Source organism: Gnatocerus cornutus, chromosome 1 (assembly GCF_029298725.1).
Source record: "Gnatocerus cornutus isolate USDA-ARS CGAHR chromosome 1, icGnaCorn1.1, whole genome shotgun sequence".
Taxonomy (NCBI): domain Eukaryota; kingdom Metazoa; phylum Arthropoda; class Insecta; order Coleoptera; family Tenebrionidae; genus Gnatocerus; species Gnatocerus cornutus.
Window position 1 is genome coordinate 19,528,564 of NC_142233.1, and position 18,615 is coordinate 19,547,178.

General features: G+C 33.0%; 2 protein-coding genes across 4 annotated transcripts in view; one reads left to right on the top strand and one right to left on the bottom strand.

Moving 5' to 3' along the window:
• Positions 1 to 6,258, bottom strand: Epp (Ecdysteroid phosphate phosphatase). Of its 2 annotated transcripts, XM_088049675.1 has the most exons (7): positions 6,048 to 6,258; positions 5,759 to 5,999; positions 5,516 to 5,711; positions 5,187 to 5,282; positions 1,645 to 1,823; positions 1,192 to 1,596; positions 1 to 960 (listed from the first exon to the last, which is right to left on the bottom strand). In XM_088049675.1, the coding sequence occupies exons 1-7, from the start codon at positions 6,152 to 6,154 to the stop codon at positions 163 to 165; spliced, it is 2,022 nt and encodes a 673-aa protein (XP_087905801.1). In that variant the 5' UTR covers positions 6,155 to 6,258; the 3' UTR covers positions 1 to 162. The 2 variants fall into 2 exon arrangements, with proteins under 2 accessions (XP_087905801.1, XP_087905815.1); XM_088049689.1 differs by lacking the exon at positions 5,187 to 5,282 and having other exon boundaries at positions 2 to 960; positions 6,048 to 6,257.
• Positions 6,259 to 6,284: 26 nt separating this feature from the next.
• Positions 6,285 to 18,615, top strand: part of Polr2H (DNA-directed RNA polymerases I, II, and III subunit Rpb8) — a 72,449-nt gene continuing 60,118 nt past the window's right edge. For both annotated transcript variants that reach the window (XM_088049719.1, XM_088049732.1), the window contains exon 1: positions 6,285 to 6,451. In XM_088049719.1, coding sequence (XP_087905845.1) covers positions 6,379 to 6,451 — 73 coding nt within the window. In that variant the 5' untranslated portion in view covers positions 6,285 to 6,378. The remainder of the gene's footprint in view (positions 6,452 to 18,615) is intronic.

Below are 18,615 nucleotides of genomic sequence, written 5' to 3' on the forward strand. Positions count from 1 at the left end.
AATAAGTCTTTATTTATATTTTATTCAAGTTACACAACAACAGTTAATGCTTTATTATTGTACTGATTCTTCTATGCAACAGAATGATAGCAAAAATAAAATACGCTAGCCTTCTTTGGTAAATAACGATTATTACTGATATACTGTATGGAGGGCATCATTTCAATTCAACAATATCTTATAATCAAATCTATGGTTAGTAGTATGAGTAATTGGTGGGAAGGGAAGTTCTCCAATTTCCCATTTATCTCCTTCTTGAACCAATTGCAATAAACCACAGTAGGGCACTTTTTGTATAACTTTAGTCATATCATTAGCTGATCGCGGTTTCTTCCCGATTAATTCTCTTGAGCATACTTCCAAAGTGGCAGCATGCCCAACCAATAAGACATTCCCTGAAGGATGAGCATTTAGTGCCCCTCTAGTAACAAAAGTATTTCGCAAGTAAAACTGTTCGCAAGTTTCTCTTGACTCTCTTATTTCAGCCTCTGTGACAAACGGTTGGTAATCAAGATCAATATTGTAACCAGATGAGATCAGTTCTTCAGGTGTCAACCACTGTGGCATACCATCAGGATACCAAACCAACCACTCAAACAAACCAGGCTCAATTTTTATCATTATGTCTTCTTTTCTGGTGAATCCTTGGAGTAAAGCATCGGCGGTTTGAATGCAGCGGAATGAAGGAGAACAGTAAACGTAGCTTATGTCTAAGTTTGCTTCTCGCAAAGCTTCGCCAACAGTTTTAGCTTGGAACACACCGACTCGAGTTAGTGGAGTGTCCTTGGTGTAAGCGGTGTGTCCTTGGGAACGTTCGGGAATAGACAAAGGCATGTTTAGGTCTTTTCGGATATATTTTCCTTTGTCGTCGAAGCAGTAAGGAACCCAGACACCGAAAGTAAAGTCCACGCGTTCACCGTGGCGCATTAGGAAGAGCTTTCGTGATTTTTCGTCCTGTTGCTGAAACGGAGTAACTTTTACCATTTTTTTTGTCAAAGATTAAGTTAATGTTATGTTTGTGAGTTATCCTTAAAAAAGCATAAAAGCGCTCTGAAGTTTTGTAACTCTGGAAGTGAAAATTAATTACCGACATTTTCTGTAAGCACTCTCAGCAGACATTAGCTTGAAATTCCAAGTTAAGTAACAAAATACCAACTCAAGCTAACAAACAAACAAAAGCCATTTACCCACCTGTTGCCGAGGTCCATTCTTGAACACATTTTCGTACAGATTCTCTATTCTTGGTAATACTGGAAGACTGTCATCTCCATTGGCTTCCCCTTCAGCTTTTGTCCCCGCTTTGGCCGCTTCTTCCATTTCACTCCCTTGTTGGGGACTTTTTTGCGACACCCCGTATGTAATCTCAGGCTGATTAATGTGGTTTAACGGAACCTTCTTATGTAACGTCCAAGCGTCGGATTCCGCCGTTCGTTCAGTGTAACTTTCCGGTAAAAGTCCTGTTAATCCAGTCAACCAGGAAGTGCCTTCGACCCAACCGTCTGGTGAACTGGCTAAAGCTTCACTACTGATGTAAACGTAGTCACCTGTACGAAGATCTAATTCGTCACACTCTGTCGGGAAGTAGGGATGGATTACCTTAAAAGGGTCGATGAGTCGGAGGAAATAAAATAAGGAAAAACTTACTTTGTGTACTTGCTTGCCGCTAACACGAGGATCACGAGAATACAGTCTTAATTCCCAGTTGGCTGAATCATTAGGGTCGAGTTCATCGACGAGCGATTTTAGGTGAGTGTAATGGATGCTTGGGAACTGATACGCCAATGTTAGATGCAGAGATTTCACGTGAGGTTCGAGACTTATTGCTGAAACATGAAAGTTGATGAGTCTAAGAACTAAGAAATAACAATTGAATTCTTAATTTTTTTCAACACATACTAGTATAAACAATCAACTTAACATCAACTTCCGGTTACTGTCAAATTCACCAGACCAGACGCTGCTAACTTTATTATTGTAAATGCTTGAATACCATGAATTTTTCGGTGTTTGGATTCCACCTAGAATTCTAAACGGAATGTATGTTACAATTGCGGTACTAAAATGACTTCTTTCAATTTGGTTTTACTTTTTTTTTAATTAAGCTGGTATCTTCCATTTAAAATAACAAAGTTCAGCTATAAAAAATTCTTCCCCTATATCAAACAGTCACCGGAAGTTGAAATTAAAACTTAAAAAATAGTGGTGACACACCCTGTATATTAAAGTGGAGTTGACTGAAATATAAAAATGTTAAAAAAAGTTTTACTATTTATGTATTATTTTACTGCAAATACCTCCCTGTTTTAAAAGGCATTCTTAAGTTCGAATTCTGTATTGTTTTAAACAAAATTTGAATAAAATCAATGGCTTTCTCTACGAAGGAACTAAATTACCCATTACCATAAAGGAAAAACAGGAAATTTGAATATTGTCGATTTTTGCGACTGTTATTTAAAACAATTTTAAACGCAAAGTAAAAAATAGCGTCAAGATTAGAGCAAAAAATGAAATAAAAACCCACTAGACACATAAAAAGTGATCTTTTTTGTTTACTTTCAAACTGAAAGTTTCAGCATTATCTAAACTTCATATAAATTGCTTTTACGGTAGCTGACTTTTATTAGGACAATTCAAAGACAAACTGCTAGTTTGGATTAGAATTCAATCATGTTGAAATGTCGGGATTTATCTACAATGTTCTTATCCTTACAGAAATATTTCTTGTTCAAATAAAATTCTCAGTACAATAAAAATCGATTAAGAAATGCATGACCAGCAACGGGTTGTTTATGAATTATCATTATCAGACAATAATCAGAAAAAAATAAATATTTGTTGGTTATGATAAGAATATAAATGTATTTTTCCAATAAAATGCTTTCAAACGCCATACTTCAACAACATGATAACCATGAAAGATAAACAGGTCTTTATAAAAAAAGCGGTTTTTGTTTTAATAGTTTGTTGGAAACTAAAATTGATGACTTTGTATAGCAGTAACAACATTATAAAACGATCTAAAATAGTCAAATTTATAAAATCATACAGAAAGGGACTTGAATCAATACAGAGTAGCAATTTTATAAATCACAAAAAAATATTACAAAAAGCTCAATTTTTAAAGGCACTGACTCTTTGAAGGTCAAATTTTACAACTGGAAAGTGCATAGCCTACATTAATTTATCATGAAAAGTATTTTTCATAATAGTTTTAAATCGAACTGTAATTTTGTAAATCCACACCTTTAGTATAAATAATTATTTCCTTTAAATTTAGTTTCCTAGTTTTATTGAACACTATAATAAGTACATACTTTTCCCTTAATTTTAAAATTTAAAGTAATTTGAAGAACGTTAAAATGAAATTTCATCGTTGACCGTGGATCATTGTGTAGATGTGCAGGTTTTTAGGAATCCTGAATTTTTTAACAAAGAAAGCAATAACGAATTATAAAATTATAACAAAAAGCACGAGCAATAATATTGTCTAGTTTTATTCTAAATAAAATGTTTTCTAAGAAAAACCTGTATGGAACATAATTCTTAAACTTTAGGAGAAAAGTACTTACGGTTTAATGCGAATCAGTCACAACTAGAAGTAAAATCCGTCAAAATCACTTCGACGTACAGTATAAATTGATACCATAAATCGGAAAAACATGTGACAGATTGAAATAAATAAATTTTTATCGGAAATATAAGGACTTTAGCTCTACGATAGTGTAATCTGAAGTTGGTCGGGAAAAGAATAAACCGGGCTTTAATAATGCATCTATTTTGGGAATTGTTTGACTAACATTTCATTTTATGGGATAAAAAACATACCAAATGGAGGTAAATTAATATTTGAATCCAAATAAATGTTGTGTTTTCCATGTTATCCGCAAATTGGATTTAATTCGAGAAAAACAAGATTATATAAAAACAGAACAGACAAAGAACAAATAAAAAAATTACCTTTATTTACAATGCGATGATCTTCTATTATCCGATGGAAATGGATAATATTAAGTGTTTATAATGTGTATTCGTTATCCTTTTAATTAATTTAACTCTTTATACTACTTGCTTTGGAATTACTCAAGAGTCGTAGCAAAACGGTTTTAACATTAGGATGAATTATTATAAATTACTTTAATTATTTATGTGGGTAACCTCATAAGGGGTGGGGCGATTTTGGTGAAATTTACACAAAAGTTCTATTTGTCCATAATAAACAAATGATTAAAATTTGAACAAAAAAGCATAATAAATTTTGAAGATATTTAATAATATGTCGGCCTGCCGCAGTTTCTAATACACTCATTTACTCTATTGGGTTGTGGTATGTCATCTCAAGTTTCTTAATTACACACTTAAAAGTACTGCTTCAAGACGCAAGAACCTCTCAGAAAAACATAACCAGTTGAGATAATTTGATGAAATTTTAATAATTTCAATTTTATGCTGAAATACAGTTTTTCTGAAAATTTCATCAAAATCTGTTTACGCCTCAGCTTTTATTCGTTCTGACTTTCAAACAATTAAGGTGTTATAAAAGTTTCTAATGAATTCTACTTCTTAATTCTGCGTTTTTAATGTAATTCGTGTAAACTCGAATTTTATTGAAATGGTAAATAAATCATTCAACATCAAGAAAAACAAAGTAAAAATTTATAATATGTAATTCCAGAAAATAGTAGAAGATTTCTATTACTTAAAACTTAGGGATATGGTAACTATATAATTATTAAAGAAATAAAATTTTCTACAATTATCTACCATTATTATATTTATCTTCGTTTTTCTGACGTGTAGCTTTAGTGGCTCTACTACTCAACAATAAACTTTCAATTTCTTTTTCAATTCTTGTGTAATACATAGCATAATCTGTATCTAGAAAATTTAGATATTCAGTTGATTCAAAACAACAGTAAATGTGATAAAAAAAACCCTTTTACCCAAAGATAAGTACATGAATTGAGAAGGTAATAAGGATGAAACAAGGATAAGGCATGCCAGTTAGGGAAACACTAATTTGGTTAAAAACACCCTAGAAAATTAGTTAAGAAAGAGTGTTACAATATAATTAGAACTAACATATACTTTAATAAATAAACAATAAAATAGTACAAAAATAAATACTTAGGAGACTACAACTAAAAGAGAACCAACAAAGAACTAGAACTAAACTACAATTTGCTTACATCTACTTCCCCGAGGAATGCAACGAGCAGTTGTAGTGGTACACCAGGGAAAACAGGCTGTTAGAGCATCGAAATGTTCATATGTGTCACTAATAACTGCAAATAACCATCACCTTTAGCCAAACCTTATTATTAAACATTAGTCATGCTATTAAACAAAAAGCTATGAAGACATATTAAAAAACGATTAAAATAATCAGTTCATGCAAATCATTAGAGTACAAATGTATAAGTATAAGTCACTGCTACCTATGAATTGTTGAATTTTAAAACACATTGTGAATGTAGATAAGCACAAGTTAACTTGAAGTTTTAATTTAGCTACTTACTGGCATTTGAGACTTCTTTAACATATTGCATGGCAATCCTTTTTAGGTAATCTGCATGTTCCTCAGCTACAAAAAATCCCATAAAATTGGGAGAGGTATAGGTTTCAAGTTTCAAAGGTTCATTCAGTGTGGCACCTTGTCTTTCCATAACAGCCTTTAAACTTTGAGCAAGATGAGGTGCATCCTCATCTGGTGCCTAGAAGTATTTATTAAAATCTTCTTAGCAGAAAGAACAATACCTACTTTAAAAAAAGAAACTAATGTAATGTGTGGAGTAAAATTGTGTGCTCCATTCCACGCACACTCCCTTCGTGATTTCACCCAAAAATTTTGTAGTTGTTCCAGGAAAGGTCCTGTAGGACAAGCATACAAGATGTACTCTCTTGGAGAGTTATCATCCAGTAAAGGATCATTTACATGAGCTAACAACCAATCTGAAGCCAATTGTACCCCTCTGTTACCAGTGGCAGCTAACGCCTTTTCACTAAAAACCAAATTATGAAGAAACGAAATTACTATTTTCCTCACTAACACTCTGTGTTTTGGAAAACCCATTTGGAGTAGTATTTGTAGTGGACTTAGGTGTTGCTTGGATATTTTTGTAGGGGTTGGGTTTCTTCGTGGTGGTAAAGTTGCCATTTTAATTTAATGAATTCAAATCGCGTGACAATTTTTGGCGTTTTGTTGACACTACGTTACCTTTGACATTTAAACGATGACGTTTTATTTTGATTTTTATAGGGAAATTATGGTTGGGATTGGCATCACTGCTTGTCAAACGTCAATAAATACCGTGCTGTCAAAATATTCGTGGAACATTTCAAAGTGCGACTTACGTTTTGTGATTATTAATTTATTTGACGATGGCAGGCGTTTTATTCGAAGATATTTTCAATGTTAAAGATATTGATCCAGAGGGAAAGAAGTTTGACAGAGGTGAGTGCATGACGCAGTAGTTGAAACGTAGTTTTGTTACCGGTGTATTTTGAGGTTATGTTGTGATTAGATTTACTTAATTTGCGTTTTTCATAAAAAAGACGCTATTTTGAGTGTTTCAAATTTGTTCAGAATTAATTGGTAATGAAGTTCGACTTGTTTTAAAGGTGTAATATCAATTTGTGGGTAAAATTTCAATTCTAACCCACTTTTTGTTGAATGTTTTATTCATGATAGATTCACCTTTTTTTTCAATTTTCATACATCATACATCGTTAATACATACTATGAAATGATATGATGACTATGATTTTGAGTTTGAGAATCAGTTTTCTGGCTTTTGGCTCATGTAACATTCAGATGTGCATGAGGGATGAACATTAAATTTAACTCAAAGAAGTTAAAACATTTCTTGACATTTTTACCAAAACATTGTGTTATGTAGTTATTTATTTAACATACACATATACAGGATGGTCAACTTTAAATGCTTGTAACTTGAATACAATGCCTGAACATTGTGCGATACGGCAGTCAACCTAAATGTTGATGTAGAATTTTTTATTAAAAGGAGGTACGAGACAAAGCCTGTATTATTAGAACTATTTTCAACTAAGACGAACTTTGGCTAAAACTCTTGTGTTTTTCTTTAATAAAATTATTTGCTTCCACTTGAGTCTTGAAGTTAAAATTGTTTAAATACAAACAGAACTGTCTACAGAAAGTTTGTATAAAATTCTAGTTAAATAGGTCATTTAAATTACTTTCTTAAGTTGGTAAAATATGCTTAATTAAAATTGACACTTTATAAAAAATAAAATAAAACAAAAAAATTGAAATTTGAAAAATTTTTGAAACATTGACTAAAATTATTTAACTGTGAGATTTTGATCAGAATTTAATGAGGCTCAGTGAGCTATAAAACTGAAAATTGGACTTATTTCCATTTATAAAAGGATTTATTATTTAAAAGAAATTCGTAAATTTAACTAAATTAGATTTTTATAGTTTACATTCTTATTAAAAAGTTGCCTCGGTTTTTTTTCGATAGAAAGCTCATGGGCTTGAATTTTGTTTTTGCTTTTTTACGGTTTTTTACTTTGTTCCCAAGAAGCTCACGGGTTTCTAAATGAGAACATGTTGAATTTAAAATGAAATACCGTAATTTTAATTTTAATGTGCGTAAAAATAAAAATATATTTATGGTAGGCGTTGAAGATTCAAATTTTGTGACTTTTTTTCAAGTGTAGAAAGGAAATTTAAGGAGAACAAGGAAAAGCAGAGTGCAGGAAGACTACTCACACATTGCACTGACCGAAGCCAAGTTAGTAAAAACTGGCAACGAATTGCACACGACCTTAATCATCTTTTTCTTTCTTTTTCCACGGGCACATAATTGACAACTATTCAGTTATTAAAAACGCCAATTCAAAAATCCTGGGCTTACACCAAATATAATTGTTTTTGTACACCCATTAGTTACCTCTATTTTTTTTTATTTTTTTTACATCTGTTTGTTGTAATATGAAATTTTAACTTTAAATTTTAATTTTAAATAAAAAAAAATAAAAATACGGTCATCTGGGCATTTAGTCAGGTGGGCTTTTTATAAGAAAAACCGGTACGATGAAATAAAAATGAAATCATGTTTTTTTTTGTTTACCAGTTGATGTTACATTACAGCTTACTAATAATTTATAAAAATCATTTAAATTTATCATTATTTACACGAAAATACAATCATGTTTGTTCGAATGTTACAAACAGAAGCATTGGAATTCCACAACAACTGTAAATAATGGTTTTAAATTATCAGGACTGTGAGAGCAGTAATTGTGTGTTTTTTGGGGAAACATTTTTAAACAGAAACTGAATTTTGTATTTTGCCTCTAACGTAAATATTGCATCTAAATGTATAAATACGATAGTTAATTGATACATATTTTACAAGAAGTGGAATTATACATATTTTATTCGTTGCAACCATGACTTATAAACCCAATAGAGAAATAAAATAAATGCTTCATTTATGTCACTCAAGGGTGACATGACGCTGGAAAAAAAAAACAATGAAGAAAGGAACATTTTTCAGCGTTGAAAAATGGATGAGATTTACAAAGATAAAAATAGTCATTTCAATAGTTCACAGGGAGTTATTGTTAAAATGATTTGATTTGGCGGAAAAATTATTGATAAGGGACAGACAACATTATTACGTTTTTAACTGGTTTGCCCTTTTCCTGATTTGCCACACCCCAGGGTCATACATGTCCTAGGCAATGAAAGCACCGAGCATCCGCACAAGACGGAGCTTCTGAAAAACGCTCTCTGTCAATAAAGAAAACAGTTGTTATTCTTTTTGCCTTTTACGTCGTTTCATCTTTGGGTAGAAACCTGGCTTTGCAAGTTCTGTATTTGATTTGTTGGTAAATATAGCACGAGTTGAATGAAGAGAATGGTTATCTTCAACACAAAAGCAGGCAACATACAGGGAACTGAAAACATGTTGAAACCGGACGTTTTCCTGTTTTGTCATGAGATGGTGAAAATCGTCCTGGTGCAGGGCAGGGGTGAACGGTGACCTAGACCCGGTAACCTTGACCGTCACCACAGATACAGCTGGATCGATCGTGTGCTTGTCGGCGATGCGCATGTCCTTCGCTCTTTCCTGCTCCTAAAAGTGCGACCTGCATCTCCCCGTTCCCGTGGCGAGAAGCTGGATTGCAACGCCTTGAGTCCCGGATCTCGCTAATGAAAGGAGAACTTGATGAAGGCCTGTCGATGGCAGATTTCTTGATAAAAATTAATTTGCTTTGATCACATCAAAAGAAACGGTGATTACCGATTACCAAAAATCAAGGGGTTGTTCGAAGGAAATGTGTTAGAACATTTCAGGCAATGTACTTTCTATTCCAACAGTCAACAAAAGGCAATTTCGAACAATTAATACTGTTTGGACTAGGAAGGCTCGGATGCTTATTAAAATTCGGAATTTGCTCGGAAGGCAAATTAACCGAGCACAAGTAGTGAGTCAATATTTTACTACTGAAGCTCCAAATTTCTAGACTGTTACTGTACGGGTATTTATGATAAAAGTATCAAGTTGGGTTACTTTAGTTTAAATTTACTTACGGCAATGTGTAAAGGATTTGATTTTTAGTAAAAAAAATATCGTCGTCTAATAAAAGCGGCAACATCATCAAGCTCAGTTGTGAAAATATTTTGTTCCTACTTTTTCCCATATAAATTTTTTGCTGGAAATTTACTGGTGGAAATTATTTCTTGTATTTTTGAATATATCCAACCTTAAGCCAAGATTTGATACCGAATTAATCATTGAAAAACATTACTTACACTGCTAAAAAATCAGTTTTTTTGCGCTTCCGTATGACTTTGTAAAAATTGAGATTGTCGTATTTGCCGCTTAGACGACGATATATCTAATTTTATTACACGTTTTTTATTTTTATGTGTAATCTGCAATTTTGCATTACCGGAAGAAGGATGAGGCAAAACCAAATTTGAGGGTCATAATACTCATAACTTAGTAACTATTGAATTACAAGTTAAGAGTGATCAAAAGATGCTACTTTCAATTATTTAAAATGGACTTAAGGCTTCTGCTTTGTTGTTTGAGATTACTGTTACCGAATTTTAAAGATGTTAGTATCATTTTAATTAATTTAATTTACAACATACAATATATCATCAATATCATAATTCTTTAGTTAACAAATAAGGTCTTCATACCATATGATTCACAAAATTTGTATTTACAATAAGTAGGCTTTGGAAAAACTCACGTGTCGAAAAAAAATTGTCAATCTTTTGACATTTGCTATTTGATTAATTTACAATTGATTTTCAATAAATTATTGTCTTTGGGGTTTGTTGCAACACCCTTTCGTAATTTTATTTTAATGAAAGAATTAAGGTTGAATTAAAAACAAAAATATGTATGTCGCTCTCGTCATGGCCTACACCAAATAAAATTTTTGTGGATAATATGGTATAAAATTTTATTTAAATGCATAGAAAAGTTTTTGAAGTAAATCCGAGTGATTTTAATTTTACTCAGGTGTTCTCTATTGCATTTTTATAGTGTGGAAATTTCTAGTTTGAAGTTTCTTATCACATATTTCAGTTTCAATTTTGTTTTTTTTAATCAATTCCCGGACTAGGTCTGTTGAAAAAAACAGAAATCAATTCAGCAAGCTTAAATGTGTGTCAATTTTAGTACCGCTTTCTATTTTTAGTTCATGTGGGTTTTTATTAAAAATTAAATTATTTTTTTTGGTAACATACAGTGAAACTCCGCTATAACGAGAAACCAGATATTACGAGAGAATTTTATGTTTCCGACATTTTTTTTTTGTATTTTAATGCCTCTATTACGAGCATAGCGAAATTAGATTCTGAAACTCAACTTTGACTCAACTGCTTAAACCTTCGTCATAACTAAAGACCACACACAGAGTTTACCACTTTTTTGGGAAATATTCATTTCTGAAAAGTGGTGTTTATTCTCACTTTCAAATTTATTTTTAGTCTATGTGATATTCGACGAAAACATTACGAAATGTGATAAAGTGTCACTGTGTCAATAAAAAAAGTCTTATTCCTTTGAATTATTTGAATTTGAATTAATTTATGTTTATTGTATTGGGCTTTATTTGTATGTAGTTACAACGCCTGTTTTTGATATACGTTTTATTTAAAACTACTTATAATTACACATATTTTCTTACGTACCTTAAGTAATATGTACAACGACGTTTTAGCCGCTTTTGGTGATTCGTTATGGCGGGGTTCCACTGTATGTATGTATATGGACAAAATTTACTAGATGATCATTATGCATTTAAACGCGTATTGCTGGCAATTCTCGCATGGCATAGTATTTTTATTTGCAAAGAATTGCATTCGGTCTATTAGTAAAGTTGTCGAAAATACGTGTAACGTGACAGACGCATGCCAAAAGTCCTAAAAATAACTTGTAGTTTACGTAGATAAATGAAGAGGAAACCTAAACAAAATGTTCGTTTTGAAAACTTTCCACAGAAGCGTTAGTGCCGAGAAAATCGTCGAATAAAACTTCTCTCATTATCCAACTCATACGGTTTTAACAACTTAATTTTTTTCCGTCTGAAATAGACAGAGCCGACACATTACGACCGTGTTTTTTTAAAAGTATCCATTCATTTTTACCGCTCGACTGCGTAAAATATGAGAGTGTCAATGTGGAATGTTGTAACTCAAAAGAACACGAAAACGTTGCCATAACATAAAATCCAAAATAGTTGTGCTGAAAAATTATTAATACTGGAATTTTGAGATTAGTATCGATTTAGGTTCGTCGCTGAATTCAATAACCTAATTTTTTTCTGATTTATCATGGGAATTTTTTATGTTTGCAAATGATGTGAACGAATTAATTCAGAGTTGGTTGGGAATTCTGGCAGTGGTATTTATGACCAGATTTGAAATGAAAGAGAACTCTGTGCGTAACCAAGGAACGACGATTTTCTGCACACCCCTATAAAATTGAATCAGCGAACCACCCCCGCAACGAACCCTATTGGTCCGTTAGAGCTTTCGCATCTTTTTCATTCGGACGATGCACATCATTTACAAGTTCAACAAGTGCTTGTTCAGTAAAATCCGAGCTTTTATGAGTGTTGAAGTAAATGAAAGCGACTCCGCCATCTTTAATTAAAATGGACACAATGGTGATATTTTTAATTGCCTGTACCACTGTCAGAGTTGAAAAATTTCACGTAGAATTTTTCGACATGACACGGCAATATTGCGCAATATACGCCTATAGATTTTTCGCGTTGGAATCTCCTCTAACTCCAATGTGGTGGGGAAATTGCGCATTCGAAATACCGTCCTCCCCTCATCTCTCCCCCCAATATTGCAAATTGCCGTCATCGCCAACATTTTATTTCGTCTGTTTTAACTTTTAACACGGTGTTCGCGTTTTGTTGTGTTCCGATCGGAGGTTTGTTGTGTTTCCCCTTTGTTGTTATTTTTGTTGATTTTTTTACCGACCACGAGGACCATGCGCGAACCAGCACAACTTTCCTGTGATCGGTAAGCGCACCCACGCATCTTTTAAAATTGATAAAGCTATTAACGAAAATAACATTAGTTTGGGTTTTTTCTGTTGCAAGAACTTGATTGCCGTTTCCTATCCTCCCGTTGCAATTAACCGAATTAGGTATTGACCAATTCTGTTCAGTCAACGGTGTTGTAAAAACTGCTAAAATCTCACAAAAATATATAATAGAAGCGTAAAAATAGAATCCAAGGTCGAATGACACACTTGCATTCACTCCGACGAAATTGTGCACTTTTGTCCGAAATTTATTAGGTAACGAATAAATTAGAAACGGTTTTATGTTGCCGCACACGAAACTTCGGACCCAAGAATTCACATACAAAACCGCAAAACCTGATCGTTTATCTTTTTATAAACCATGGATTAAGCGGATTATGCAATGACTTGAACAAGTAGCTCTGTTAATACAGGGTGGGCCAATTTCGCAATTAATTTGTGTCGGTTGATGGCCTTTAAGATTATCGAAAACATGCTGAGACTTATAAATCGCATGCTTAGAGTACCAACATGGCGGTCTTTGTTTTCATAGTTTTACTAACGAAAAGTCGCATCAGATTTCCTTGAATTAATTAGCTGCTTTCAAAGCAGAAGCTGCGATTTGGGAGATCATAACAATTTAAGATTAGAGCCATTTACCACCGGACGCTTGCAAATAAAAGAAGTAAATATAGGATTCCAACACATGGAAAGTGTTCGCACATAAAATCAATAAAAAAGTTAAGTAAGCATTGTCAAGACTTGCCAACAATTGAACCGAAAATATTGGTGAGTTCTCCCTTACTTTCACAATGGTTCAACTTGGCCTCATTCTGCCATATCTTACGATTGAACTGCGAATTATTGTTTGATTCGGCAATCAAACAGCGGAAGAGATCGAACCATTTCACTTTTGGGTCTTAGAACGTTGGTGTATTTAATTTTGGTTTGAACGTAAGCACCAATTCTTAAGATTGTTTGTTGGTAAGACCTGATTTATAGGTCATGATTAGGATCGTTCCAATTCAATGAAATAAGTAGAAATAACTTCTCGATGTAGGAAGCCGGAAAATGTCAGGAGGGCATTGTGAAAGGAATAAGACGATTTTAATAAAGCTTTGTAGTGTGTCCCTTTTATAATAAAGCTCTAAGCCTGGAAGAAGGGGCTAGGACAAAGCGGTTTTGTCCGACGTGACCAATAAAAAGTTCAACTATTATGTCCCAGGACGTGTACAAGATGTTGCACTTTTCAAAACGGAATTTTATGAAAAAAGGGTTGGAGCGTTCGCTACAATTCTGCACGACCTTGGTGTTTTTCTAATTTATGCGTGTTTTTAATAATGAAACAAATGAATACTTCGTTTTTTGTTGCTTTTGTGATTTGTCATTTTATGAATATTAAACGAAAGGTGCGAAGCAATTCAGTTCTGAGAAAAGTTTTACCAGCTGTAACCGCATCCGTTGCATTGTTAACATGGAACAATTACCTGTATTATTTTCAAATGTGTGAGCAGGTTTATTTCTTAATATGTAAATTCAAACTCCAAATTTTGTATAATCACTTCGGTACCACAATTATTTGGGTAAAAAATTTGCAAGGTTAATTAAATTGCTTCACCTTGAAGATCCTAACTTTTGATTTTTTACTACCAAATTCATGATTATGCATTAAGTATGTGTAGGTCTTTTGGAAATTGTTGGGAGTGAGTATTAAACTTCAGACCAAGTTTTTGGGTACCATTATGAATGGATTTATGTTGCATTGTTTTGGAAGTGTGCTTATTATAGCCGAGTTATCTTTTGAGTTTAGTACACATTTTTATGCAGTGTAAAGTTATCTACTGTGAAAATCACCTTCTTAGTTTGTTGATGTCTTCATGTTTTGGTCATACTCTTGGTGCTTCATCTGAAAATCACCGATGTGTAAAACTGAAATTATCATTAAGAAAATAATTAGGTGCTTGCAACTGGTGCTCTGCTTACCGAATAAAGTGTATAACTATAATAAATATGAAATTATTTTGTGGAAATGTGTACAGAAGCAATAATAATGACTACATCAACACTGACCTTAAAAAATAAATGTTTTAGCGCTTTGTGAAATGGAGGTCAATTTTGTCGTCTTGATAAAAATTTTATGTACTTAATTCTAAGTTTGGAAGAACTTATTTTTGTGTGTGAAAGAAGTTACTGTTTTTAATACCGAAAAATTAACTAAGTAAACCATTTTTTACATAACTATTGATATTTTATAAATATACACGGTTAACACTTCATGGAATATCCGATATTTACTATTGTCCACATTATGACAATTTAAATGATTGATCGTACTAGTTTAAAGCAATGCATTTAGAACTAACGACTCGGTTTAATTTTGTTATGAATTTGATGGGAAAATATTAAACTAATCTGTAATTTCTAAACAGATTGCTATAAAATAGGTTAGTTTACTAAATAAATACAGGTGTCCCAGAACTCATGACTTATAGAGCAAGGGAGGGCGCCGACAGTATAATTCAGATAGAAAATTTTAAAACAAGAATTGATTAAGTTTAATTGTATCAAAAAAGGATAAAATTTTAACAACCAATTCCGGAAGCTTTTTCTAGAGATGGAGCAAAATATTCTAGGCAACGAGAGTGTAATGTTCATCTGACCAATGAATGGTAGTATGTGTCCATAGTTACCGATTTTCAAATACTGTTCTGCTTCGGGATTGGCTACCGTTTTTTGGTCTTAACTCGATTTTTTGAACTAAAATATTTTTGTTTCAAAATTTTGATTCAAAATTGTTGTTTCCATAAGTCTTTTTTCTCTGAGTCACGAGTTCTGGGACACCTGTAGATACTTAGTTATTATTAGTCGTGGAGTGGAAGCGTTTACTATTGTTTTCCTAGAGGTCTTAAATGATTAGTGTAAATTAAAATATTGTTCAAATAAGAAATTCTTTGTTACCTACTTTTTGCGGTTTCAAATGCAGTAAAACCGGTGTAAAACGGAACCTGTAAAAGCCGGAATCCTGTTTATTACGGAAAACTTTGACGGTCCTGGTAGAATTACTCCTTAAAAATATCTGTACAGGTGTCCCAGAACTCGCGCCTCAGAGAGAAAGGGCTTATGGAGGCAACAATTCTGAACCAAAATGTTGAAACTAAAATTTTTTAACTCAAAAAATAATCGAGATAAAACGAAAAAATGGTAGCCAATCTCGAAGCTGAACAGAATTTGAAAATCGGTAACTATGGACACATACTATTATCTATTGGTCAGATGAACATTAGACTCTCGTTGCCTAGTCAATTTTTGTTTTAAACTTAACATCTGTATTGCTGTCGGCACCCTCTCTTGCTCTCTGGGGCGCGAGTTCTGGGACACCTGTATATGCCGAAACCTGCTCAACGCGAACACTCAAGCCAAAAAACGGACTATTGGATTTTTAAGACGGAAAAATCGATTTAAACGAAAAATAGTTACGGAAAATTCGTGTTACCAAGAACAAAGAAGTAAACAAACTAGTGTACTACTTTTACAATCGCAGGTCAAAATCGCCGAAGATCTTGAACATCAAGATTTTGAAGCTTCGAATTGTTGGCTGGAAATTTTTCGCGAATGACATATCATTACTTTCTAAAAAAAAAGTGTGTGGAGAAGCCAACAAATATTAACATCTGATGTTGGAATAAAAAAAAATGGCATAAAATGGAAAACGGTCGAAAACGAAAAACTATCTAAAACGGAAAGATCGGACGGTCTCTTGCGATTCCGTTTTATACAGGTTTCACTGTACATAAGAACATGAAAAAAAATTATAATAATTTACATTAGAGCAATTGTACGTAGGATTTTACGGCTCGATAGCAATGTTTGTGGTGGCATTTGCTGGAGAGACGTAAAATCGTTAATTTTCAGTCCGAAATTTGTAAAATGCTTTCTAGTCGATAAACCATCTAAAACTGTAATAAAAGTGGTGACCTGACATTTTTTTGACAACGTCACTTCCAATTTTCTAATTTTTTAATAGATGGCGCTATCAATAAAATTAATTTTGATTTTTAAAAGATAGAAAAATCATTCTAAATAACGTAACAATTTTTGTAAATATGTAAAACTTTGATAACTATATAATCTTTCGTGGTCAAGGTTGGTTTCTTTTTAAATGCACCTGAGCAGCGTAATCTGATTTCTTTGCCGCACTGCTACAGCTTTTCCGCACTGATAGCGCAAAAGTAGGATCATCCTTGCCATGTGTACAACGGGAAAGTGTAATTTGAATAGTGTTTGACATATTTTTTCTGCAGGAATAACGTGCCGTGTTCTGCAGATGATTTTATTACCATACAATAATGGTACAATAAACAATTTGTTTAGAATGGGGTAATTAGCTAACATTTCCTGTGAAACCAAAGGAATTTATAATGTCGAAGTCATCATTACACCTTCCATGACTTATTACATAATTTGCCGAAAAAATATTAAAATTTTCCAGTTATTTTATTCCGGTACTTTGCGTATCTTTCACTTTCCGAGTTTTATTAATAAAATTAAATTTAATTCCAACTGCTTAATTTCTTATTCTTTTTTTTTACCTGTTTTTAACTTCGTTTTACGTAGGTCAGCTAATTTGATCCGCACTCCCATTCGTATTTCCATAAACGCTCCAAGACCAACGAATGTCCTTCACATAATGCCGCCGAATTTGGCAGCTCAACCTTCACATCAGTGGAAAATCAACGACGATTTCGAAATCACAAATCACCAATGGCGAAGCTCATCGTAATGATGCATGACGACGAGCTCTTTAGTAGACTATGTTGTAAATTGAAATTTTTGTTTTATTTTTGACCGAGTCGTCTAGATGCTAGTGAGAAACTTCTTCGTGTCTGTCTAGTACTGAGCCGACTTGAGATGTTTATCGAAGACGCAACACAATGGAAATTGAACCGTCATTCACTTTGTTGGAAACCTTGAACTCGTCATCATAAGTTTGTTGAAGCCGTGCGTCTCATTAGTTGTCCAGCATCCAACAACAATGCGTTACTAATTAGATAACTGCTATCATTATGAGTGGGTTTCGAAGAGATGCACTTTGCTATAGCAATTTTTAGCAAGGCATTCACACCTTTCTGGTGCCAGGAGCTCTAGTTTGAACTGAAATATTTAAGATAAGATGAGACAAAAAAGTTGTCATAATTGCTATAATTAAGTAATTTATTGTAATTGTATTAAAATAGCTAGACTATTTTATTAATTAATTTTGATACATTAGTTGTACGTACTTAATGTGGTTGGCTAGAAATCGATCAACTTAAATGCGGGAATTAATGGCAATCAAATTATTATTGTGTAAACTCACCCTTTTAATTTGGACAAGTATAAGTATATGGCGTTTTCCTTCGCAGTTTTAACTAAGTAAAGTGGGCTGTAACTTTTCCATTTACGTTGCTTTTGATACGGTGAGTTATTACGCAAATAAATTAATATTGTTTTACAATGATACCAACCACGTATTGAAAAAGAATTTTTAGGCGACTTAAACTGAAAATGGAATTTTTAGGTCTCAAAAGCGGCCTAAAAGTAAGTCTTTTCTGGCCGCAAACGTTTTTGGCCGATCTATGGTGGCGCCAGCTATCCATAGTTTTGCATATTACATCAAGATACCGACATTACCTCCCATTTTATAATTATTTGTGTAAAATCAAATTGACATACTGCTGTAAAGAAAATGAACATGGATAGCAGTGCTGCTGCAACAACATCAAAAAGCACATCAAAACCAATTCATACAAATTGTGAAGCTACACATGCCGAAACTGCAAATGTAAATAAAGAAAATATGAACTTTTCTGAAGGATTCATAAATATTTACACTTATTCAGTTGTTATAAATGATTAAATCAATAATTTATAAACAAAAATTAATTAACTTGTAAATTTAATGATGTGGCCTAAAGAAACTTGTGTGTATCACGACCAAAAAGTGCCATTTTGCCTTCGCCTTCATTCTGGCCTCGGCCATTAAAAAAGGCTCGGCCAAAAAAGAAACAATTTTTGGCCTTGGTAC